Raw genomic sequence first — 27,758 nt, 5'->3', positions numbered from 1 at the left:
CCTCTTGATGGCACAGCAGGAATCAGAGTAGCTCCTAGCAGGTACTCTATGGTGAACTGAGAGGGGGAAGGAGCAGTGAGGATTGACTAAACCACTTTCGCTGACATCCATAATGCTAGACTGTTCGGCCACTACTGATTTGCTCTGTTTTCAATAGAATACTGTGGTGAGGGGTGGGTGACCCCCCACCATCTCCCCATAAGTCGGCAACTATGTCTCACTCTCATATGGAAAGTAGGGGGTTCCATAATCAGGGCTTTGTTGCTGGATCCTGATAGTGCCACTGTGTTGATCACAAATATGGGGCAGGGATCTGGATATATATATCTATATATATATATATATATATATATATATATATATTTTTTTTTTTTTTTCATTTTCAGTTTTCATTTTATTTTTCCTAGGAATTTCAATGTTATAACAAAAAGTCAATGAAAAATGACTTTACTATAACACAGGACAAAAATCAGTGGGAAAAGTTATTTTTACCAATGATTTTTTTTTTTTGTTATAGCATTGAAATCCCAAGGATAAATAAAATAAAAGCTGAAAATGAAGGTCCCTACATATATTCTGTTGACTCAGTTAAAGTTTCTATCTTCATCCCCCTCAAGATATAGGAGGTATGACTATTGGCTTCTGAAAGGCAACTTTAGTAGGTTTCCTTTTGTCATCTTGTTTTCTGCTCAGGGAGGAGGTTGCTTTCTCTCTCCCTTCTCCAGGTGGCTTTGTCTCTGAGTGGCTGCTTTCTTTTTCAGCCATTCTCTATATCCTGCTGGATCCGGCAGCCCACCGAGCAGTCACTCCACCACTTTGTGCTACCGCACAGCCAAGATACCTCCTGGTATGTGGGGAGCTGTCCCGAACTCTGGTTTCCTGCAGTATTGATATAGGATTCCCTGTCAAGGTCTAGAGAACTTAGTGTTAGTGTATCCTTTGCCTCAAGGAGCTATAGCAATCATGTGTCTGACCTACATGTGATTATCATCCCCACTTCTACAGATAGGCAGTGCTCAATAACTTTGCGATGGTTAACCATTGTTCAAATACGAATTCCTTCTCTTTGACCTGTAAATAGCATTGCCTGAATCTCTAAAACAGGAGTCAGCAACGCATACACTGCCTCCTTGGCATGCAAGTGTATCTCATACATATTCATTGTGAATATCCAGAAAACCCAACTGGCTTGTGGCACTTGAGGACCAGAGTTGTTTACCCCTGCCTTAAAGTCATGAGTAAAATTGACTAGCTGCTTTTAAAAGATTGGTCATCCAGCCAGAAATATTCTAGCATTCCATCATCTTTTTACTGACATCCCTGAGAGCTTCTGAAATTTTGTGTGTGCACATTAAAAAATCTACTTTATTGCAGAAAGTTTTGTTTCCTTCTTCTCATTAAACTCATAGTAATATTGTAACACAGGAGATGGCAGCAGATAAAGGCCAATTGGTTCACCCAGTTTGCCCATTTTTTCTGGGTTTATACTGCTAATGATGTATCTCAGCTGCCAGCCATAGAAGCATGACCACTTGTAGGATATTGTTCCTTATCTAAGTCTGTTTTTCTTAACTTCTTTTTAGGGATTCTTCCATTCTGAGCAAATAAACATACAAGCTCTCATACTTAATCCAACAGCCTGATGGTAAGGTTGAGGAACTTTTATGCTCATCAGGACTGTTGGAAATCAACCATCTGAAGTTCTAAAAGTCTATATTCTTGTTAATACTGCTTGACCTGTGTTCAATTTGGTGCTAATTTGTGAATAAAACCATTTGGTCACACTGTGCTGGTATGACTGAAAGTACCGTGCATTTTGAAGAAGCCTGCAAGAAGCCATCTATTGACTACATATTCTCTTTGTGTGCCATTTAAGATGAAATTACTGTGCAGTAGTTTTAAAATAGCTTATTGAATTGAACAACTTAATATAAATGATTAAAGCTGAAGTTCACACCAATAAACAAGGATGTGCAGGGGATTTTTTAATATTTGTTTTGTTTCATGGGGGCTTTGTTTAATGTCACTTGGTTTTAACATGCATTACAATTATTTAATGCATTGTAAATGGTTTTTGTGTGCCTGAAAACCACTTAATGCACCTACAAAAGAAAAAAAATAAACTTTCTTCTTTTGCTTTATTCTGAAAACATAAAACAAAACAAATGTTTCTGTGCTGTTTTCAAATGAAAGCACGTCCTTAATAAACCTACAAAGATACAGAACTTGATATTGACAAAGAAATTGTTTTTCAAGAGAAGAAGATCATCCGTTTTTAATATGCCATTTTTGCATGTATTGTTACAGCTGGTTATTGTGTGATTACTTATATCCTGGGAGTTGGAGACAGACATCTGGATAACCTTTTATTGACAAAAACAGGTACAGTACCAAACATAATTGCACCTACCTACCATGGCCGTTAAAGCAAAACAAGTAATTTCAATGTAGCATGCTAATGCGTTCAGATTTAGTATATGGGAATATAATAATGTACTGTATAATGAATTTGCATAGATTCAGTTCTCCTGAGCCACTTTATTTTGTAAGTCAGTGCACACTCTTGCCACACAGTAAATACAATAAAACCTTGGTTTATGCCCAATTAGGTCTTTATACTTTTTATCTTTTATTTTAAAATTTGAAAAAAATCAGGCTAATGACACATTTTTGGGTTTGGTTTTTTTTTAACTGGCAGTTTCCTCTTTCTATTTTGGGCTTCTATCTCAGTTGGAACCAGGCATCTTGTGCTGCTGCCTTCATTTGCAACTGCTGGGAATTCTTTCCCCTTTTTTATATCCCCTCTCAACTTAGGTTTGTCTAATTGCAGCAACAGCCCTTGGCCAGGGTCTGTGCACCAGGTGCTCTTTACAGACATTTGTAAATCATGGACCCTAAATCTGGCCGCTAGGTGTCACCTTTGTGTGATGACTATAACTGTCGCCCACCGCCTCCAGGGTACGTTGTCTCTTAGGCACCCCCAGCCGACCCAGAGAACAGAAGACTTGAGCCAAGAGATGAGCTACGGGGCCAGCCAAAATTAGTAACAAATTATAGCTTAGAGAAGTTAAAAAGAGAGTTCAGTGTTGGAGATATGACATACATACATATATTTATACACTAAAGTTGAAATACTGTATTCCTTGGTAAGAGGATGGATGTCACTACAAGGACCTAATGTGCCTTCAGCAAAAGTGTGGTAGTATGTCTAGTAATGCACCATAAGAAATTATCTCAGCACAGTAGTGCACAGAAATGCAGAATCATTGAAATTAAACATTTAAAAATGTGTTCCCTTTGTATGAGCTAGTGTTATTTCAGTGATTTGTATACAATATATAAATTGAATGATATGTTGTGTAAGATTTTTGAAATATATTCCATTTATTAAATTCTGAGCAAATTCCTCAGTGTAAGTGTGTGTGTATTGGTATGTATAGAAGTTGGGTTGGGTCTGATGATACCAAAGTCCTGAGAAAAGCTACATGTGGTTATTCAAGGCCCAGTGTGCAGGACTTAGAGTAAAAAATTCTACTCAATGGGCCGGATTTTAATAGCTACGCGCGGGCGTAGATTTGTGCGCACAAATCTACGCTCGATTCTATAACATGCTCGCGCAGCTGCGCACATGTTATAAAATCCGGGGTCGGCGCACACAAGGGGTTGCACACTTGTGCACCTTGAGCACGCTGAGCCCTAGGGGAGCCCCGATGGCTTTCCCCGTTCCCTCCGAGGCCGCTCCGAAATCTTTTTGTCATCCTTTTCCTTCTGGTAGCTGGTGCTGTAAATTCTCACTTTCTGTGTGAGTGTCCTAACAGAAAAGTAATTGTCAGTTAGTTAAAAGGGAATTTGAAAATGTATGAAAGATAACCTTGATTATACATCTAGAAACGAAAAAACGAGACGGCAGAAAAAGACTATATGGTCTATCTAGTCTGACTATCCACACCATCTGCCTAGCTCTACAATCCTACCATTCTCTTAGATATCCCCTATGATTGTCTCATTCTTTCTTGAATTCAGATGCTGGCCTTGTTTCCATGCATCCTCCACGCTTTCTGTAAAGAAATATTTCCTTTGATTACTCCTGAGTTTACCTCCTTTCACCCTCATCCTATGATCCCTTGTTCCAGAACCTCCTTTCCACTGGCTTGTCTTACATTAGAGATATGAAAGATTTTTAAAATCTAAGATGAGGGATTCTGAATTGGAATTCAGCTTTATTTAGGTCACCATTGAGGTTGAACCACACTGTGCAAATATTTCACATGATTAAAAAAAATAGTTTGTGAAATTTAATTAATTTTATTTATTTCCATTTTATATTCCACCTTTTCCTAGGAAAGGCACAAAGTGATTACAAAGATGTGAATTGCAGTACATATGTCTTAGGGTGGGAGAAGGGGATATAAAAACAGAATGCTAAGATATGAACAATGAAAAAAACTGAATAATAGCAATATTCTGTATATACTGATTTCATAGTATAGGAAGAGCACCTAGCAATAAGATAAACACAACGCACAAAAGTAGAATACCGTTTTCATAGTTAGGGGATGATACCGTGCAATTAGATGGGTGGAAATGAAGATTTCAGGAGAAAGCTTGGATGAATAGCCATTCTTTTTTGAAAGGAAAAGTAAGAGTTTTCCTTGCGTAAGCCCTATGCGATACTGTTCCATAAGTTGGGTGCAAAGCAACTGAAGGCACAAAGCCTCATGCAGGCTAGCCTTGCTGTAGCTAGTGAAAGGGCAGATAAAAGAAGCTATTTGAAGGACTGATGTTCCCTCATTGGGGTGGATGTGGGCAGGAGATGAGCAAGGCTGCTGCTGTTTGGTTCAAGCTTTTGAATTCTTTAAGTGTTATCTTGTTCTCATTGGGGTGCTGGTGGAGCTTATACATGGTTACTGGATGTGGCTCTTGCCAAAAGATTGCTGCTGTGTTTTGCAACAGTTGGAAGCTCTTGAGACTGTACTATAGAATACTGTGTAAGAACATAAGAAATTGGCAAGCTGGATCAGACCAAGGGTCCATCAAGCCCAGCATCCTGTTTCCAACAGAGGCCAAACCAGGCCACAAGAACATGGCAAGTACCCAAACACCAAGATGATCCCATGCTACTGATGCAATTAATAGCAGTGGCTATTCCCTAAATAACTTGATTAATAGCCGTTAATAGATTTCTCCGCAAAGAATGTATCCAAACCTTTTTTGAACCCAGCTACACTAACTGCACTAACCACATCCTCTGGCAACAAATTCCAGAGCTTTATTGTACATTGAGTGAAAAATAATTTTCTCCGATTAGTCTTAAATGTGCTACTTGCTAACTTCATTGAATGCCCCCTAGTTCTTCTATTATTCGAAAGTGTAAATAACCAATTCACATCTACTCGTTCAAGACCTCTCATGATCTTAAAGACCTCTATCATATCCCCCCTCAGCTGTCTCTTCTCCAAGCTGAACAGCCCTAACCTCTTCAGCCTTTCCTCATAGGGGAGCTGTTCCATCCCCTTTATCATTTTGGTTGCCCTTCTCTGTACCTTCTCCATCGCAACTATATCTTTTTTGAGATGTGGCGACCAGAATTGTACACAGTATTCAAGGTGTGGTCTCACCATGGAGCGATTATAGAGGCATTATGACATTTTCCATTTTATTAACCATTCCCTTCCTAATAATTCCTAACATTCTGTTTGATTTTTTGACTGCTGCAGCACACTGAGCCGATGATTTTAAAGCATTATCCACTATGATGACTAGATCTTTTTCCTGGGTAGTAGCTCCTAATATGGAACCTAACATCGTGTAACTACAGCAAGGGTTATTTTTCCCTATATGCAACACCTTGCACTTGTCCACATTAAATTTCATCTGCCATTTGGATGCCCAATCTTCCAGTCTTGTAAGGTCCTTCTGTAATGTATCACAATCCGCTTGTGATTTAACTACTCTGAATAATTTTGTATTGGCCGCAAATTTGATAACCTCTCGTCGTATAGGGATTTGCAATAGTCATTGTGGCTGGTGATAAGGGAGTGAATGATGGTGGCTGGATTTTGTTTTTTTGAAGAAGTTAATTGTCAAAGTTGATCTAATTGGAAGAATGTGGACATCATTACAGCTCAGATAGTCAAGATATGGAGTCTTAGGGTTAGAGGATCTCTGAAATGGTGACTAGGAGAAACAGAGGTCCTTCAGACCAGCTTACCTACAGAAGATCAGGTTTGGATTGGTTAATTTTTAATTTATAATTGCTGAGCCACTGAGCTACTGCTAAAAGACAGTTGTTAAGATAAAAAATGGCAGTGTTTATTTTCAAAATGACAGGTAAAATATTCCGAAGATAGAGAAATCTGAAAATCCAAAATAACAAAAATTCAGAGTATCGTATTTTCCGGCGTATAAGACGAGTTTTTAACCCCTGAAAATCTTCTCAAAAGTCGGGGGTCATCTTATAGGGCGAATAATTACCGTATTTTTCGCTCCATAAGACACACTATGGAGTATGGTTATGTAGTGACACAGAAAGGGTAGTCTTATACGGCGAGTATATCCCAAACTCTATATTTTAACTGGAAAAGTTGGGGGTCGTCTTATACGCCTAGTCGTATTATACGCCGGAAAATACGGTAGTTAAGTTACAAGCGGATTGCGATTAATTGTAGGCAGACTTTGCGAGACTGGAAGATTGGGTATCCATATGACAGATGAAATATAAGGTGGACAAGTGCAAAGTGATGCACATATGGAAAAATAACCCATGCTGTAGTTACACGTTGTTAGGCTCCATATTAGGAGTCTGGGGGGGGTCAAAGTTGATTTTACATTGAAATCATTGGCTCAGTGTGCATTTTAAAATGCAAACAATGTTAGGAATTATTAGGAAAGGAATGGCAAATAAAATGGAGAATGTCATAATGCCTCTGTACCGCTCATGGCGAGACCGCACCTTGAATTTGTGTGCAATTCTGGTCACCGTATCTCAAGAAAAATATAGTTGCACTGGAGAAAGTACAGAGAAGGGTGACTAAAATAATAAAGTGTTTGGAATGGCTCCTGTATTAGAAAAGGCTAAAGAGGTTAGAGCTGCTCAGCTTGGAGAAGAGATAGCTGAGAGGGGATATGAAAGAGGTCTACAAAATCATGAAAGGACTTGAACAGCTAAATGTGAAACAGTTATTTACTCTTTCAGATAAGACAAGGACTAGGGGGCATTCCATGAGCTTAGCAAGTAGCACATTTAAAACAAATCAGCGAAAATTCTTTTTCACTCAACGCACAGTTAAGCTCTGGAATTTGTTTTCAGAGTATTTGGTTAAGGAAGTTAGTGTAGCTGAGTTTATAAAAGCTTTTGATAAGTTCCTGGATGAGAAGTCCATAAACTTGTATTAATCAATAGGGAATAGCCACTGCTTGTTGCCAGCATTAGTAGCATGAGATCTGTTTAAGGTTTGAGTACTTGTGACTTGGATTGACGACTGTGGAGAGAGGTTACTGTGCTTGATGGACCCTTGGTCTGACCCAGAATGGCACATCTTATGCTCGATTGTATGGAGGTAGCTATGCCTTAGAATTTTCTTGCCCAGTGATAGAGGCCTTTATGGTCTCTGTGTGCTTCAAAGATGAAGAAATTGGCAATGCAGTCCACGCTAGAGCATCTTCTTGTTTTGGAGATAGTGGTTCCAGTTTCTAAGGGAGAAAGAGGTCTGGGAAGTTATTCTATTTACTATGTTGTACCCATGGAGATGCCACTTTTTGGCCTATCTTGGACCTCAAGAAGGTGACTTCTTCATATGAATTCTTCACTTTCGGATGGAAACACCACACTTGGTAATCACGGCAGTCAAGAAAGTGGAGTTCCTGGCATCCTTGGACCTCTTGAAGGCCTAAATTCACATTCCTGTTCAGAGAGGTCATCAAAGGTTCCTCAGGTTTGCGGTCCTAAGGGGGGAGCATTACCAGTTTCAGGCATTTCCTTTTAGACTGGCAGTGGCTTCTTGCATGTCTTCCAAAGTGATGGTGGTAGTGGCATCAGCTTTACGCAGAAGGTATCCTAGTGCATCCCTATTTGGATGACTGGTTGGTTTGAATGAAGTCGAAGGAAGACTGCCATTGTCTGTACATAGGATAGTTCTGTTACAGAGCTTAGTAAAATTTGCCAAGAGCAAATTATTCCTGTCACAGAACCTGGAATATGTTGGAGCTTGTTTGGGGACGGATACAGGCAAGATGTTTCTTACAGCGGACAGAAGGTTGAAACTGCATGAGCAGTTCTGTCAGTTATTATGCATGAAATCTTCCAGAACCTGGGATTATTTGCAGATACTGGGATCATGGTGTCTGTTTATTTATTTATTTATTGATTGATTGATTGATTGATTGATTGATTTTTATATACCGCGGTTCGTTAGCAAACATCACCTCGGTTCACAGAGAACATTAAATTAGCAACGAGCTTTACAATCAAAATTAAGTTAAGGCGAAACAAGTTTGTAAACAATAAAAACGTAACTAATACTTTAGGATAATACACAATAAAACTCAACAATACTTCCAAGGAGGGGTAGGGTACAAGGAGATCAAGAATATCAGTATAGACATAGCATCTACATTAGATCTGGTTCCTTGGGCGACAACTCCTATTCGACTGCTGCAGAAAGCCCTACTCTCACACTGGAGCCCATAGTCGGAGAAATTTGAAATCCAGCTGCCTCTGTGCTTGGGGAAGCCAGATTAAGTCTTTCCTGGTGGCTCTCGCGGCACAGTTTATAGAAGGGGATGGAGTTGGAAATCCCAGATTGGGTAATGGTGACAATAGATGCCAGCCTGAGTGGCTGGGGGGCCATCTCTCACAATCAGATAGAACAGGACCTATGTACAGAGGAGGAGGCGTCCTGGTCCATTAATTGTTTAGAGATGAGGGTGATAAGGAAGGCCTTTCAGCAGTTAGTTAAAAACCAGGCGGTGAAAGTATTGTCAAACAATACAATAGCAGTTGTATACATAAATGGGCAAGGAGGAACTTAAAAGCCCAGCGGTCTCCCTTGGAGGTGGGGATGTTATTCCATTGGGCGGAACATCATCTGAAAGCGTTGTCGACTGCACATATGGCTGTTATTCAGTCATGTTTTTCAGTTAAAACAAGTTTCTAAAATTTTAGTTTCTTTCCTTGTACCTTTAGAAAGGTCTGTGTACAGAATTCAGGGATATCCATCACTCTGTCAAAAGAAGCAAAAGATGATTGTCTTATACAATGCCATTTTTCATTTCAATCTATTGTATGGTTCCACAGAACCTTTTGAAGACACCACATTTCAAAGCAATTTCAAGATCTTTATGTATCCAGCCATGTCGGCTCCTATGCAGTTCAGCCATCTTCCAAATAAAGATTCATTTTGTAACCGAATAAAGATACATACTGTAGTTCAAGATGCTATTTGAAAAAATTATCAAGTTTTATTGTACAAGTTAGATTTCTTGGTGCCACCTTTTTTGTATACTTGGACAAATCAAGAAGGGACAATTGCTGTATAACCCCCCAAACTCAAGATATACAATCCATGGCTGTCTAGTATTAGTTATAGCACAAAACCTAAAACTTGAATTACACAGTGGCTCTTTAGCCATACTACTAAACTTTAATTAAGCTGTCAGACAGAGCAAGCAGAAACATGAATTGAATCGGTGCTCTGGCATTTCAAATGATTACCAACTTCTTTACACAGCCTGAGCTGCATTATAAAGCGATAAACTTATATTAACCCTTGTAATGCCAAAACAAGTATAGTTACTTTTTTGGGATGCAGACCGTTAAGCCTTCAGTTTATCACGCTGTATATGTGTAAAGTATACACGAAGAGAGTAATTTTTAAACAGTGTGCTTTACCTGCAGAAAGCAATATGCAGGTAAATTTAACGTGCATACGTCTTGTGTGCGCACAAGTGTACCCAGACTGAGCAGAGTCGTTCTGGGTTGGGCCGGGATTTGGACTTGTATACTTACATTTGGATTTTTAAAAGGATGTGCTTAGATTTTCTTGAACATTTCCCATGCACGTAATAGCTAGTGTAACTGTGTATGCACATTTTGTGTAATCATTTTCAAAGTGGGCTGATGTATATATTCTGCCTAATTTAAATGGGCTGTTATAAATAACCCCCCATAGCGGATCATTTTATAACTGCCTACACTGCAAAAAAAAAAAAAAAGGAAGTCTGCAGATACGTTTTACCCATGGACTTTGTACTAATTTTCAAGGGGAAAGTACGCCTATACTTTCCCTTTGAAAGTTATCCCGGCAAAACGAACTGCACACACTTACACCTGCTAATCGGAGTAGGTAACTTTTTTTTCCTAGAAAAATTGATGCATGCTTTTGGCAGACTAGGCCATATGGTCTTTTTCTGCTATCGTTTCTAAGTGCAAGTCCTTCCCAAACCCTGCTCCCAGAAACGTCTCCCCTCAGTGCGGATAAAGGTATTGCATATAGAGGCACTAAGTGCGAAAATTAACTCGTGCACAGGAAGGGTGAAATGACAAAAGCCCTTTTCAGTACTGGTTTACACATGGGAAACAGCTTAGAAAATTAGCCTCCTTTTGAATTTAATAAATAGCTTGCTGCCCTACCATCGTAAACTCTGGTCTTGAGAGGCTTCACGTGCTAAGCAGGGTTGGACCTGGCAAGTTCATAGAAGGGGGACCTCCAAGGATCCACTGACTATTGCAGAAAGCTGTCCAGCTCCAATGTTATTTTAAAGCATGGCTATTATACTTTCTGTGGTACGTTTTACAGGTGGCACAGATGCTAATCCCCGCATCACGGCCGAGATCCAATACGGTTTCTACAGCCTAGCCTGCTGAAATTCTCTCTGTTGAAAAAATCAAATTAAGCTTATAAACAATCTTTGTGCCATCCTCTAGTATGTACTGTATCCAAATGTATAACACCATGGATTCAGTCTCTGTACAAGTGAAATAATACTGTATGTATAAAGAAGACAGACACACATTTTCTCTCTGCAGCAGATTGGGATTTGTGTCCCCTTGGGCTTTGTATGATTTTTTTCTGGATTGATATATTGACCACTGTTCCTGTATGGGCTAGACTTCTTTTCAGCAGATTCCCAGCTAACAGCACACCCAAAGCTGTCCCTTCTCACCTCTTTCAGCCTTGATCAGCGTTCACCCATACAGCCCCCTTCTATAGGTCTTCCTTCCCCTCTCTCAGGCAGTCCGCAGACTTGTCTTCAAATGTTTTTAATAATACATGTTTGCAGCTGCCCATTTCCAGAAAGAAGTCTGAACCCGCTTGTCTGCCTGGAGAGCCCTGCCTTAGAGACCCCACAATATTCACGCAAGAATATCCTTTCCCATGCTTTTAATACTATTACTGGAGAAGATTCATTCCTGTCATGCTCAAAGTGGGGGCTGCCTTTCATCTGCGTGGCAAAGCAAACAAAAACTAGAATAGTATGACGGAGATTTACAGATCCCTGAGCTTTGAGTCACAGGTAGGGCAAATTTGGCTATTTTGTTTCTATTCCTGTCCCTTTTCTGTTTCATAGCATTTTTAGTTCACTTCTAGGCTTCTCATACTTTTATCGTTTACAGGTGTAAAGACCTAGCTGCTGCAGCAGAGGGCACTACAGATCCACTCTATATCCCTAGTTTGCAGTTCTTTCCTCTTCAGTACAATATTAGGAGAATAGCTCTGAGGGCAAGATGCATTACTTCAACTTGCCCTTTACATGATTTAACAATCGTTGCTTGAGACAAAGTAAAAACTCATTAATGTTATATTAGCTGTGGGGAAACACAGGTGTATGAATTAGACCCTAAGAAATTGCAGCCTGGTGTTTATTTTCAGATTAACTTTGTTTAGTCTAGAAATTGTTACTTGGATTGCTTTTGATGGCTTCGGGGAAGCGCAGTATGGAAACCTGTGCTGAAAACTGTTAGCATGTAACAGATTAGAATTAGATCTTTAAAAGGAGTTTCGGCCCCTGTACTGCAGAGCCCCTGCTCTCTTCCATTTTTTTTCAATTAAAGTCTGTTCCACCCATAGGCAGAGGGTTGAGTCTGCATGCTCTCTTTGCATTGCAGAACTAAAGAAACAGATTCTGGTCCCAGTAACTCTTTACTGAACCAACTTACTTTTGTATGGTAGCAGATGGAGACACATTTTTACTAACACAAGGGTTCCTATGCGGTGTAGTTTTATATTCTGGTAAAGATCTGTTTATGTCCCAAAATGCTTTCATGGTGTCAGAAATTATTATGTTTGACAGTAGCATGCATTGCAGGGTTTTGCCTTAATTAGTCTGAAATCCTGACTTGTCAGCCATTTAGGGAGAGGTTGCTTCTTTCTCAGCTTGCATGAGATACCCTGACAGTGAGCTACTCAGTAAACTGAGGTAGCAAAAACTTGAAAAGAAAACGTGATAGGAGAGCATTAATTTCCCTTCAGCTTTCAGTCTATAGCAGATGGTACAAGGTTCAACTCAGCAGTGGGGCAGATGTTCAAAAGCTGTTTAGCCAGATAACTGAAAAGTTATCTGGCTAACTAACTGGCCAGATATCTGGCCAGTTATCTGGCCAGATATCTGAAAAATTGTAACTGCAACTCTTAGCTTTCATTTGTTTAATGTTTACTATTACTATTATGAGGATCAATGTTATTTATTACCTATTTTGTTCCTTCTATACTTGTTAATTGTAAACCGACATGATGCGATATTTATCGCGAATGCCGGTATAGAAAAACTTAAAATAAATAAATACATTGTATCCATCTAAATAGCCTTAGCGTGATATTCGGCAACTTATCCAGCTAAATTCTAGCCAGATATGTTTGGCGTGTTCTTGGGACAGGTGGTGTTCTGGAGAGGAATGGAGTTTGCCAGTGAACCTAATTGGCTAACTCTGGCCATGGTGCTGGCAGGTCTAAAGTTAGCGAGATATATTCAGCCCCAGTTAAGTTAGCCGGATAGGTGTATCCATCTAACTTATCTAGCCACTTGGTGGCTGAATATGGACCCCATTATGATTTTCTTAGGGTTGCATCTGATTTATCCTGTGCTTCAGCACAGTGGAGACTGCCTTCATGAAACAAACCAGTACTGGCATATTTATCGCTCCTTTACTAAATAATATGGGGGCTGCAGGCTAGCATACAAATCTGTAATACATCAGTGCTGTGATCTTTCCTTTAACCTGTGAGAAACAGCTATTTATCATGAATTAATGACACACAAAACATGCACATTTGTCCTATTACCATATCTTGTATTATTTGTTTTCAAGCTAAACAAACAGACTATCATAATATAATAAACTATTACATGACTTATGACACCATTATTTTTCACTGAGTAAAATAAACAATTTCATTAGCATGCAGCAGTTTGTTCCTGTTTGTTAGGAGTGGGGCTTCATGGTATAACTTTATTATGTTTTGAATTAACTTATGATCTTACCGCTCTGAGGAGAGGTTGATAGTAGTCAGAACTATGATATATGTAGAAAAATAACCACCTTCCAGTGCAGGCCAGCATTAGCAAGTGGTTTGCATTCTGTGCAACCAAAATCTGGATTCAGATTCATGCTGAAGCTCTTTGACTGGGAATGCTGCTGAAGTTTCACAGAGAGCCGCTGGGCCTCTATGATGACTGCCAGGGTCTGGTTTATCAAAGCTTTACTTCTCATCTGTGCTGAAACAGGATGCTAATTTCTCACCTTGGAACCAGCGGAATCTACGGGCCTGTCATTTCAGTACTTCTAGAGGGGCAGATCATGATTGCGCCTTAAAGAGAGCTGAATCGGAAGGCATAAAGAGAAAAGCTTTTATAGAGTTCCAAATACATTCTTTTAAACTTAGCAAATTGTTTTGCTAAGTCTTTAAAAAAACAAAACAAAACCATAGGCTTAACGCTGAAATCCCTGTTGGCCTCGTTTTGCCTTGGGGAGCATTTTGTGTTACTGAGCAGTGTGTGCTATGCGCTTCTTATGCAGAAATGAGCTGCGGTAAAAAATATAAGCTGTTATGAGAATGAGGGCCCTGATGTAAGGTGCACTCAGCCGTGCATACATGTTTGCGCATACAGCGTTACTCCCTACTTACCGAAGAGTTTAGTGTACAAAAAGTGAGTAAGAACAGGAATAAAACTGTGTGCCCAAATTAGCGCTCCTTCATGCGTATATCATGTTAATCAGTGCAGAAAAGTGCATAGGGTTTACTCTTAATGCTGGAAAAGTAACTCCTGGTTGGAGGCAGAGTAAAGTTTATGGGCCTGTGTTAGTCTAGGTGGCTGGACCTGGAGTTCGTGGTGCCAGGGTCCTGTACTTAGCATTTGTACGCATAAAATATGATTTATGCAAATCAGTCTTATTTTATGTACAGAGAATATACTTTGTGCACAAGTGTTTTATGCACATGGTAAGTTAGCACACTTTTTTTTTTTTTAATCTCCTGATGTACTAACATACTATTGGCTTACATCATCAGACGTTAACTCTGTTTTTAATACATGAGCAAAGGAAATGTGTGCTGAAGTTCACATCATGGCCTTAGGAAGGTAATAGAGAGCTACTAGGAGAAGCAAGACAAAAAATCTTGTTTCTCAACTTTACACACCATCATGTCAACAGGAGAGGCCCAGAGCTGAGATACCATGAGCCATTATTCCTCCCTGCAAAATATTTGCAGGTTGAAATGCTGTATATCTCCATTTGCAAGTTTACAGATAGTACAAACAAATAATATAGTTTAAAAAGTTAGTGGTCCCAAGCTATCAATTGTGAATGAATTATGAGTAAAGCAAATGTTGCTTACCTGTGACAGGTGTTCTCACAGGACAGCAGGATGTTAGTCCTCACTTATGGGTGACATCACAGGATGGAGCCCAATCACGGAACACTTTTGTCAAAGTTTCTAGAACTTTGAGTGGCCCCTACTGGGCATGCCCAGCATGGCACTAACCCTGCAGCCAGCAGGGGTCCCTCTTCAGTCTTGTTTAAAAAGCTACAGGAAGTGCCGAAAAATAAAATAAGAAACGTAATGAACCCAACACCGCGGGGCTGCGGGCGGGTTTCGTGAGGACTAACATCCTGCTGTCCTGTGAGAACACCTGATACAGGTAAGCAACATTTGCTTTCTCACAGGACAAGCAGGATGGTAGTCCTCACATATTGGTGAGTACCGAGCTGAGGATGTCCGAGAGTGCACCAAATGTACCCAGGTGTGCAAGGCACTGGGACTGGGGTGAAATTTGGGCGAGGGCATCTTGAACCCTACCGGGCAGGCGGACGGGTGTTGGTACGTCAGGTTGGGAATAGGTTGTGCAGGACAAATTGGCCTAAGATGGAATCTTGTCTTCTGGCTTTGTCCAAACAATAGTGGGCTGTAAAGGTATGGAGAGAACTCCAGGTGGCAGTCTTGCAAATGTCAGGAAGCGGCACTGAGCGTAGGTGCGCTACTGAAGTCGCCATAGCCCTCACAGAGTATGCTTTAACACGGTCTTGCAGTGGAATTCCTGCTTGCTGATAGCAAAAGGATATGCAATCCGCTAACCAGGAGGAGAGAGTCTACTTACCCTCAGGCTGCCCCAATATGATGGAATGGAAAGAGACAAACAATTGAGTGCCTTTCCTGTGGGCAGCTGTACGGTCTAGGTAGAACGCTAGAGCCCGTTTACAGTCAAGGGTATGCAGAGCCTGCTCTCCTGGATTGGAATGGGGCCTGGGAAAAAAGGTAGGTAGTATAATGGATTGATTGAGATGAAACTCTGATACTACCTTAGGCAAGAACTTAGGGTGAGTGTGGAGTACTGCCCTGTCCTGCATAAGTTTATGTAAGGCGGATAGGTAACTAGGGCCCGTAACTCACTAACTTTGCGAGCCGAAGTGATTGCTAAAAGGAAAATCACTTTCCATGTAAGATAACGAAGTTCACAGGATTGGAGAGGCTCGAATGATGGTTTCATGAGCCTACCCAAAACCAGGTTGAGGTCCCAAAAAGGGGCCGGAGGTCGCAGTGGAGGCTTGAGGTGAAGCAAGCCCTTCAGAAATTGTGTTACAAGGGGTTGTACTGATATGGGAACACTCCCAACACCTTTATGGAAGGTGGCCACCGCACTAACATGCATTATGATGGAGGAAGTTTTTAGACCTGACTCTGACAAGTGCCAGAGATAGGCTAGAAACTTCGAAATTGGACAGGTAAAGGGGTCAAAGGATTGAGAAGAACACCATGAGTGAAACCTGTTCCATTTATAAGAATAAGATTTTCTCGTGTAAGGCTTCCGTGAAGCAATCAGGACATGGGAAACTGATTCAGAAAGGTTAAGTGGTTGGAGGATTAACCTCTCAACATCCATGCCGTCAGGGACAAGGCTTGAAGGTTGGGATGGCGCAGGCACCCGTCGTTTTGCGTAATCAGAAGCGGTCCCTTCCCAAGGGAATGTGCCTGCGAATGGAGAGATCCTGAAGTATTGGAAACCACACTTGATGTAGCCAGTGAGGTGCTATCAGGATCATGCTTCCCTTGTCCTGACGTAACTTCACGAGAGACTTTGAGAGAAGTGGAAGTGGAGGGAATGCATATAGGTGACCGGTCACCCATAAGAGGGAGAACGCATCTCTTGGTTGTGTGTGTGTTGGCTGTGAGTGAGAGAGCAAAAGTTCTCTACTTTGCGGTTTTGACATGTTGCAAAGAGATCTATATGAGGGTAACCCCATTGTTGGAAGATCGAGTCCACCACTGAGGGGTTGAGAGACCACTCGTGTGGTTGAAAGGCGCAACTTAGCTTGATTGCCAACACATTGTCCACTCCCGGCAAGGAAGTGGCCCTGAGGTACATCATGTGGGAGAGGGCCTCCGCCCATAACTGCACAGCTTCCTGACACAGTAGGTAGGAACCCGTCCCTCCCTGTTTGTTGATGTATCACATGGCCACCTGGTTGTCCATCTGGATCAGGATGACTTGATTGGAGAGGCGATCCTGAAATACCCTGAGAGGATATCTGATTGCTCGAAGCTCCAGGAAATTTATTTGGTGTTTGGCTTCTTCTGGAGACCAAGATCCTTGTGTCTGCAGATCGGCCACATGGGCTTCCCAGCTGAGGTTGGAAACATCAGTAGTGAGAGTTATTTGAGGGTCTGGAGCCTGGAAGGGCAAGCCTTGGAGGAGATTGATCTGATTTTTCCACCAGGCTAGAGACTGACGGAGTGAGTCGGTGACGTGGACAATGGTCGACAGGGGCTGAATGCATTGAGTCCATTGTGATCTTAGAGTCCACTGCATGACTCTCATGGCTAGGCGTGCCATTGGGTGACCTGAACTGAGGACGCCATGTGTCCCAGTAGGATGAGAAAGCGGTGTGCAGTCGTGTAGCGCTGAGACTGCAGCTGGTGTGCGAGAGAGACGAGAGTGAGAGCTTGTTGTTGAGGTAGAAAAGCTTTTGCCTGCAAGGTGTCCAAGTCTGCCCTATGAATGATAAGGTTTGAGATGGGACTAAGTAGGATTGGTCGTAGTTGACAAGAAATCCTAACGAAATCAAAGTGTGTAAAGTACGATGTAGGGACGACTGAGCAGTTTGCTGAGTGGGAGCCCTGATCAACCAATCATCTAGATAGGGGTAGACGTGAGCACCTTGAGTCCTGAGGAAAGCTGCAACTACGAAACATTTTGTGAAGACTCGTGGTGCAGATGTGAGGCCGAATGGAAGCACTCTGTACTCATAGTGCTTGGGGCCTACCAGAAATCTCAGGTATTTGCGATGAGATGGAGTTATCGCAATATGAGTGTTTGCGTCCTGGAGATCGAGAAAACAGAGCCAGTCTCCTCTTTGCAAAAGAGGAAGGAGGGAACCCAAGGCTACCATCTTGAACTTTTCTCGTTGGAAGTAGTTGTTGAGGGCACGTAGGTCCAGAATTGGACGAACGCCGCCTGATTCCCAACAGGGCCCTATTCCCAACAGTGCCCTGTTGGAACCAGTGCCCTATTCCCAACAGTGCCCTGTTGGGAATAGGGCACTGGTTCTATTGCTCTGGACTGGAAGAGGAAGGAGACCTCCTGTTCCAGGAGTGGTCAGTGGTCGGATGTTCCCCATGTCAGCAGAGGTGGGAAGCCCGGTGGGATGGAGAGAAAGTTCAGGTGATAACCCTAAGAGATTATGGCAAGGACCTACTGGTCTGAGGTGATTGTGTGCCATTTGTGGAGGAAATGGCACAATTGACCTCCCACTGGTATCTGAGGCAGTGGAAGCTGGCTGCTGCTTTCTATGCAGGAGTAAAAAACCGGAAGCAGGGCTCGGCTGAGGAGCTGCTTGCAGCTTCTGTATGCGTATCTGACGAGACTGGGCCTTTTGGAAGGGTCTCATGGAACGAGTTCTAGTCTGTGGTGGATAGGACTTCTTTGGATGGAAGAATTACTTTTTAGTATCCCAAAAGAGAGGTTCCATTAAAAGCAAACATAGTCCATATGCCTATATGTAAAAAATCACCAAAGCTAATGATTTCTGAATTATTCCAAACAACTGAAAAGCAGGTTGTTAAATCAAACAAAAAACACACTTTGAAATGTCTGTATGCCAATGCCAGAAGTCTAAGAAGTAAGATGGGAGAGTTAGAGTGTATAGCAGCAAATGATGAGATTGACATAATTGGCATCAAAGAGACTTGGTGGAAGGAGAATAACCAATGGGACAGTGCTATATCAGGGAACAAATTATATCGCAATGATAGGGAGGATCAACTTGGTGGGGGGGGTGGCACTTTATGTCCAGGAGGGTATAGAGTCCAACAGGATAAAGATCAAACAAGAGACTAAATGCTCAGTAGAATCTATATGGATAGAAATCCCATGTGTGTTGGGTAAGAGTATAGTGATAGGAGTATACTACCGTCCACCTGGACAAAATGGTCAGCCAGAGAATGAAATGCTAAGAGAAATCAGGGAAGCAAACCAATTTGGCAGTGGAATAATAATGGGAGATTTCAATTACCTTTAGCAAGAAAAGGGGCCAAAATTTTACATATAAAAAAAGCCTAAATGACGGTGTCAGCAAGCCTGTCGTTGTGGTTTTTGCAGAGAAACCCAACCGGTCTTCTCAATCATTCACCATCATTATTTTTTATTATTAATTCAAAAAATCTTTTTGTTATGTATTTTTCAATTTTTCTTAAAAATATGTAATCAACTCTCATCCATGAGAGATATATATGAACAGCAGTCTCTCTGACAGAATAGTAAGCACAGCCCTACACGGCCGGTGTTTCGTAGTACAATGCTTCTTCAGGGGCGTATGAAAACTTTGTTACAAGAGTCTTTGCCTACAATATCAAGAATAGTGCACTCAGTAAATTATTGTAAGTTGAAAAATCAAAAGATTACTTATCTGAGCACCGAAGGCAACCGATTTCAAAATGGACTCGAGGTCTCTGTAGTCATCTTCTCAGAGGAGAGGAAACAAGGCTGAAGTGAAACGTCTCGTTATATACTCAGTGTGATGTCATACAATGATGTCACTAAAATGCAAATCTCAAACACATCATTTACCTTCAGAATGTCAGATGAAAAAAATCAATATGTCAAATTATATCAAAGGAACACACGTAAATCAAGCTCAGTATTTAGCCCTTTCAGGCTGACAGTATCAAGAGGGTAAATCCATCTCTGCTCAGATCGTAGAAGCTGTAGTTCGCGATCACCACCACGCCAATGCTCCGGTATATGGTCAATAGCATAAAATGATAAGTCTTCAAACTGATGATCATGTTCAATACAATGTGTCACCAGGGATTCATCAACACGTAGAACGATGTTCGATCATGCGTGTCTTCAGGACCCGCTTAGTCTTTCCAATGTATAATAGGTCACATGGGCAATGGATGAGATAAACAACCATTGTGGACAAACATGATGTCATGTACTTCAAAAAAAATTGTGTAACCTGATGACAACACAAATTTATTAGATATTGTCATTGAGGATGTGCAGACAGAGCAGTTGGTACATGGGTGGTGGGATCCAGTTAAAAGATTGTCAGTATCAAGAAAGCTGGAAAAGTCAGAACGGACCATTAAGTTTCTCAAATTAGGAGCTCTGGAAAAGGTGATCCATGGTGGAGAAATAAAAATATCTTGCATCTGCAAAACATGCCAGTTTTTAAGAATAGACTGACAAATGGTGTGAGCTTCAGCAGAAAATGGAAGTATACATGTGTAAATTGAAGAATCTTCATCAGAATGAGAATGAAAGAGCCACAAATGGCACACAATCACCTGAGACCAGTGGGTCCTTGCCATAATCTCTCAGGGTTATCACCTGAACTTTCTTTCCATCCCACCGGGCTTCCCACCTCTGCTGACATGTTTACTAATGAGGATGTTAGGGAGATACCAGTTCCAGAGATGGTTTTCAGGGGTGATGAGTCAGACGAACTGAACAAAATCACTGTGAACCTGGAAGATGTAGTAGGCCAGATTGACAAACTAAAGAGTAGCAAATCACCTGGACCAGATAGTATGCATCCTAGGTTACTGAAGGAACTCAAAAATGAAATTTCGATCTATTAGTTAAAATTTGTAACCTATCATTAAAATCATCTATTGTACCTGAAGACTGGAGGGTGGCCAATGTAACCCCAATATTTAAAAAAGGCTCCAGGGGTGATCTGGGTAACTATAGACCATTGAGACTGACTTCAGTGCCTGGAAAAATAGTGGAAACTATTCTCAAGAACAAAATCAGAGAGCATATAGAAAGACATGATTTAATGGAACACAGTCAACATGGATTTACCCACGGGAAGTCTTGCCTAACAAATCTGCTTCATTTTTTTGAAGGGGTTAATAAACATGTGGATAAAGGTGAACCGGTAGATATAGTGTATTTGGATTTTCAGAAGGCTTTTGACAAAGTCCCTCATGAAAGGCTTCTACGAAAACTAAAAAGTCATGGGATAGGAGGCGATGTCCTTTTGTGGTTTACAAACTGGTTAAAAGACTGGAAACAGAGAGTAGGATTAAATGGTCAATTTTCTCAGTGGAAAAAGGTAAACAGTGGAGTGCCTCAGAGATCTGTACTTGAACCAGTGCTTTTCAATATATATATAAATGATCTGGAAAGGAATACGACGAGTGAGGTTATCAAATTTGCGGATGATACAAAATTATTCAGAGTAGTTAAATCACAAGCAGACTGTGATATATTACAGGAGGACCTTGCAAGACTGGAAGATTGGGCATCCAGATGAAATTTAATGTGGACAAGTGCAAGGTGTTGCATATAGGGAAAAATAACCCTTGCTGTAGTTAGGTTCCATATTAGGAGCTACCACCCAGGAAAAAGATCTAGGCATCATAGTGGATAATACTTTAAAATTGTTGGCTCAGTGTGCTGCAGCAGTCAAAAAAGCAAACAGAATGTTAGGAATTATTAGGAAGGGAATGGTTAATAGAACGGAAAATGTCATAATGCCTCTATATCGCTCCATGATGAGACTGCACCTTGAATACTGTGTACAATTCTGGTCGCTGCATCTCAAAAAAGATATAGTTGCGATGGAGAAGGTACAGAGAAGGGCAACCAAAATGATAAAGGGGATGGAACAGCTCCCCTATGAGGAAAGGCTGAAGAGGTTAGGGCTGTTCAGCTTGGAGAAGAGATGGCTGAGGGGGGATATGATAGAGGTCTTTAAGATCATGAGAGGTCTTGAACAAGTAGATGTGTCTCGGTTATTTACACTTTCGAATAATAGAAGGACTAGGGGGCATTGCATGAAGTTAGCAAGTAGCACATTTAAAACTAATCGGAGAAAATTATTTTTCACTCAACGCACAATAAAGCTCTGGAATTTGTTGCCAGAGGATGTGGTTAGGGCAGTTAGTGTAGCTGGGTTTAAAAAAGGTTTGGATAAGTTCTTGGATGAGAAGTCCATTAATGGCTATTAATCAATTTTACTTAGGGAATAGCCACTGCTATTAATTGCATCAGTAGCATGGGATCTTCTTAGTGTTTGGGTAATTGCCAGGTTCTTATGGCCTGGTTTGGCCTCTGTTGGAAACACGATGCTGGGCTTGATGGACCCTTGGTCTGCCCCAGCATGGCAATTTCTTATATTCTTATGTTCTTCCTGAATGGCTGTCTAGAGGCATACTCAGAAGGCATCAGAGAGAGCTGTCTCAGGGTCTCATGATGGTCTTTGAGTTGCACCACTGTTCGTTGAATCTGTTTGCTGAACAGATTGTTCCCTACACAGGGTAGGTCGGATAATCTGTCCTGTACTTCCGGGCGAAGATCCGAAGACTTGAGCCAAGCCCATCTTCTCGCCGAGATAGCAGCTGCACATACCCTGGTTGCAGTGTCAAAGATATCATAAGATGATCTGATCTCATGCTTGCCTGCCTTAAAACCCTTGTTTACTAGGGTTTGGAGCTGATCTTGAAATTGTTGAGGCAGGGAGTCTGTTAAGTCTTGTATCTGCTTAAATAAGACCCTGTTGTATTGGGTCATTTAGAGCTGATAAGAGGCGATTCGAGAGATGAGCATTGAGCCCTGGAATACCCGGCGACCAATGCCATCTAGAAATTTTTGCTCCTTGCTTGGGGGAAAAGAAGTTTGAGGTTTTGATCTCTTTGCCCTCTTTTGTGCAGATTCCTCAATGACCCTGTGATCCATTTGAGATTTTTGAAAACCTAGGGCTGACTGTAACAAATAAGTGGTGTCAGCCTTCCTGTTGACTGGAGCAACAGAGCCAGGGTGTTCCCAGTTCTTTTTGAGGAGATCCAGAAAGAACTTGATGAATATTTCCTTGGGAGCATCCAGGAATTACAACAGCTCCATTATTTGATGCCTGTAATCATGTTCGGTCTGTAATCGGAAAGGAACCAATTCAGACATCTCCTTCACAAAGTTTATGAAGGAAAGGTCCTCTAGAGGAGAACGCTTTCTGCTTTCGGTGGGAGAAGTTGATGAAGGCAGGTCATCGGTGTCTGGTGAAGAATCATCTGTCCAGGTATCATAGGGATCGGCATCTGCCCCTCTAGGAGCCCTAGGGGGTCAGGACAGCGGAATCCCTGAAGGTCCTGGTCTAGGCTCCGTAGGAATAATTGGAGGCACCGGTGCAGGCATCGAGGGCATCGATGAATCGATCGGTGGTGCCAATGGACACCGGCATCGATGGCCGTATTGGCATCGATGGCTGAGGCATCGTAGGACTACCGATGGAGGTATGTGGAACTGTTTCGCCTCCCGATGACAAGTTAAGCGGAGAGGGCACCGGAGCCACCGGTGATCCAGGATCCATCGGTGGAAAAGCGGCGATGAGTGCTTCCATCCTTGAGAGCAGCGGTGCCAACGCTGCCGGAATCGGATCAGTGGGCGGTTTCATGATCGGTAGTGGTGTCGGTGCCGGAGGAACTTGGAGTCGATTCATCGCCTTGTCGATGGCCTCCTGAACCAGCTGGTCCAGTTCTTCTCGGAGACCTGGAGCAAGCAGCCATGGCACCGGAAAAGAAGGAGGCAGAGGCATAGCCGGAGGGACTACCGTTAAAGGCGGAGTCGCGGCTCCCAATCCCCTTTCGGGTGAGGGTTGCTTCGGTGACCCAGTCTCTGAAAAGGTCGGTGCCTTTTCTGGACAGGGTTGCTTCGATGGCAGCTTGGACGATGGTGAGGTCGATGATTTCGCTCCCTCGATGGTCTGAGACTTCCGATGTCGATGGCGATGTTTTTCTCTACGATCCTCTTGATCCTGAGGGGGAGTAGAGGTAGTTGAAGGTCGAGAAGTCGTCGATGCGGGACGGTCACCGGCCGGTGGTCGATACTGGCGTGAAGTTGACGGTGCCGGGTCTGACGACATCGATGCAATTGACGGCATCGGGGTTTGAGCACGGAAGAGAAGTTCCATCTTCTCCATTCTCCCTTTTGGTGTCATTAGGGCACATTTGGTGCAGGTCAGGATATCGTGCTCACATCCGAGACACATTACACAGACATTATGAGGGTGTGTTATGGGCATGGTGCGATTGCAGTCCGGTCACCGACAGAACCCCGACGCCGTGGCCATGAAAAAATTCGAACCACGGTACAGTTGACAGCCAGTAGGCCGCGAGGGCCAAACTTAACGGGAATCGACCAAAAACGGGTAAAAACTTACCAGAGTACCGCGGAGTCAAAAATTTGAAGGAGGGACCCCTGAGGGGTATGAAATCTTTTAGTAATTCCGTGAGGAAAATTCCTGTCGGTAATCTCTGTGGAGCTCCTTAACCGCGTGGCTACTGCTGCGTGGAAAAAAGAAGACTGAAGGGGGACCCCTGCTGGCTGCAGGGTTAGTGCCATGCTGGACATGCCCATTAGGGGCCAATCAAAGTTCTAGAAACTTTGATAAAAGTGTTCCGTGATTGGACTCCATCCTGTGATGTCACCCATATGTGAGGACTACCATCCTGCTTGTCCTGTGAGAATACAGATTTTCCTAGTGAGTGATAAATCATGTAAAAGACTCCCTTTCTTATTTTTTTAAATTATTCTTCTGCTCATTGTTTATGTTCTCATTGCGCTGTCATTTGGCAAGTTGTTTGCATTTCCCACACTCAGGATTTACTGATGTAGGGCACAAATCATCCTGTCAGGACTCAGAACAATGTGCACTCAAAAGTTATTTGCTGCATAGGTTCAAAATGACTGCCAAAAGACCCTATATATATTGGAATAAACCTTCTTTTTTTCAGGGTTTTAGGCTGGGACCTTCTCTCCAATATGTAATATATTATCAGAATGATCACAATACACATGGGCCTCATTATCATGTTTCAGATATGTGAGATCACTCTTCTGGCTTTAACTTCTAGAGCAGGGTAGGCAACTTCGGTCTTCGAGTGCCAGCAGCAGGTCAGGTTTTCAGGATATCTACAATGAATTAAGGAGAGGCAGTGCATATTGCAAATACATCTCATTTATAAATGATCTGGAAAGGAATATGACGAATGAGGTAATCAAATTTGCAGATGATACAAAATTATTCAGAGTAGTTAAATCACAAGCAGATTGTGATAAATTGCAAGAGGACCTTTCAAGACTGGAAGATTAGGCATCCAAATGGCAGATGAAATTTAATGTGGATAAGTGCAAGGTGATGCCTATAGGGAGAAATAACCCATGCTCTAGTTACACGATGTTAGGTTCCATATTAGGATGTACCACACAGGAAAGAGATCTAGGCGTCATAGTGGATAATACATTGAAATCATCAGCTCAGTGTGCTGCAGCAGTCAAAAATGCAAACAATGTTAGGAATTATTAGGAAAGGAATGGTGAATAAAACGGAAAATGTCATAATGCCTCTGTATCGCTCCATGGTGAGACCGCAACTTGAATACTGTGTACAATTCTGGTTGCCGCATCTCAAAGATATAGTTGCAATGGAGAAGGTTCAGAGAAGGGCAACCAAAATGATAAAGGGGATGGAATAGCTCCCCTATGAGGAAAGACTAAAGAGGTTAGGGCTGTTCACCTTGGAGGAGATATAATAGAGGTGTTTAAAATCATGAGAGGTCTAGAACGGGTGAATGTGAATTGGTTATTTACTCTTTCAGATAATAGAAGGACTAGGCGACACTCCATGAAGTTAGCATGTAGCACATTTAAAACTAATTGGAGAAAATTATTTTCACTCAACGCACAATTAAACTCTGGAATTTGTTGCTAGGGGATATGGTTAGTGCAGTTAGTGTAGCTGGGTTTAAAAAAGGTTTGGATAAGTTCTTGGAGGAAAAGTCCATTACCTGCTGTTAATCAAGCTGACTTAGAAAATAGCCACTGCTATTACTAGCATCAGTAGCATGGGATATACTTAATTTTTGGGTACTTACCAAGTACTTGTTGTCTGGATTGGCTACTGTTGGAAACAGGATGCTGGGCTTGATGGACCCTTGTTCTGACCCAGTATGGCAATTTTTTATGTTCTTAACCTGAAATCTTAATCATGCACACCAATTGATTTAGGGCAGAGGTTGGAATCGTTGGCACACAGTGTATGCAGGAAGCTACAAATTCTTGCTTGCACTTCAGTCACTGCCTAGCCTCATATGAATTACCTTGTAGCCCTGTTCTATATTAAATAGTGGTTAGAAAAGATAACATGAAAACACACAGAAACGTCTTGTTTTCTGTCAGAAGGAAATTGTCCATGCTTTAGGAAGGTATAGAACAATTAAGAACTCATTTATCAATTACGAGCATGTATCTAAATAATAAAACAACAAAATCCTTTTTTTCCATGTTTGCACTTTGTCTTCTCAATTGTTTAAAAACACTCTGGCCCATTAAGGTGCAACACTGATTTCCTAGAAGATTCAAAAGTCATCCTCTCTTGTGCTTTTTATTCCCTGACTGCTCAGAGCAGTCTTATACATCAGGTTTTCAGTATAGCCACAATGGCTTTGCATGACACAGTTTGCATACAATGGAGGCAGTGCATGCAAATCCATCTCATGCATATCCATTGTGGATATCCCGAAGACTTGGCTGGCTAGGTGTGTCCCAAGCTCCTGTTAAACAGAGCAATCCATGATCACACAAGCAGAGCCAGTGCAAATTTTTTGCTGTTCTTGGCAAGTGTGAAAATTTGACCCTCTGCATACCCTCTTTCAGGCTATCTTAGGCCTTGGGCTTACACAGACTGAATAGTGGCTTAATAGGCTTGCTACACATCATTGATTTTCACACTAGAGTAAAATGATGGATCGCTAGTAAAAATATGAAACTATGGTATTTCAGAGTTCCTCTTTTCCAAATCATCAAATCTTGCAGAGCAGGATACAACAAAAGAAGCATCCGAGCTGACTGCAAAAGCTCACACATCCGAAAGAAAAACATGTCTCATGCTCAGCCAGATAGGAAGGATCCTACTATGGTGTCCCACATGGTTCAAAGTGTAACATCGGCCCCAGGCAACAGAGGATGAAGATGTAGTCCGAGGTGTTGTGCTCCTACTGTCGTCATCCTCCCTAACACACTGGAATCGAGGAGAGAGATGCATAGACTTGCCACTTCCTCTTCTACTCGGCCCCTGGTGTCTCATGGCATTTCTGTGGGGAACAGGGAATTCTATAGAAAGCGCCAGATTTTGTGGCCTTTATTGCAACCATGGAATTGCAGGAGACTGGGGCCACGAGATATATGATTAAGTAAACAGCGTGTTAGAGCGTAAAAATATGCAGTAGTGCTGCACTGTGTGTTTAGATAGCATTATTTATTTATTTATATTCCAGGAACTTCAGATTGGATTAACGAGTATATTCAGGTACATGAACTTTGGTATTCATAAGGTCTCTGGATAGCATGGAGCCATGCTATGTATAAGATTGTGTATGATTCTGAATGCATGCTACAGTGTGCAAAAGGTTGCATGTATGTGAACAGCGTGTTAGAGAAGGATGCACAGTGAAATATAAAGAGAGAGTAATATAAGGTAAGAGTTAGAGGTAGTCCGCTCTTATAAGATTGCAAAGGCTGAAGGGTCTGGCTAAATGGTATTTAAAAAGCCATGTGCCTCCGTCTCTTGCATAGAAATCATTGCTCTTTCTTTAAAGGTTGCTATAGCCATAAGAAAGTACAGCCTGTGTTTACAGAACTGAAATTTTTTTTTCACATTTTTCTCTTGTGGTATGTGATGGAGGGAAGTGGAGATGGCTCAAGGCACTCCTCCGTTTTCTTCCTCCTGATATCTCTGATGGGCTCGTAGAGGGGATGAG

At 41.8% G+C, this 27,758-nt stretch overlaps 1 protein-coding gene across 1 annotated transcript in view; it reads left to right on the top strand.

Moving 5' to 3' along the window:
- Positions 1 to 27,758, top strand: part of PIK3C3 (phosphatidylinositol 3-kinase catalytic subunit type 3) — a 498,179-nt gene that overhangs the window by 280,604 nt on the left and 189,817 nt on the right. Inside the window, 1 exon segment of the mRNA XM_029581010.1 lies at positions 2,308 to 2,382. Within this exon segment, the coding sequence (XP_029436870.1) occupies positions 2,308 to 2,382 (75 nt within the window).

This window comes from Rhinatrema bivittatum, chromosome 1 (genome assembly GCF_901001135.1).
Source record: "Rhinatrema bivittatum chromosome 1, aRhiBiv1.1, whole genome shotgun sequence".
NCBI classification, from domain to species: domain Eukaryota; kingdom Metazoa; phylum Chordata; class Amphibia; order Gymnophiona; family Rhinatrematidae; genus Rhinatrema; species Rhinatrema bivittatum.
Note: the sequence above shows the minus strand (reverse complement) of the source record. Positions and strands in the feature narration are given on the sequence as shown.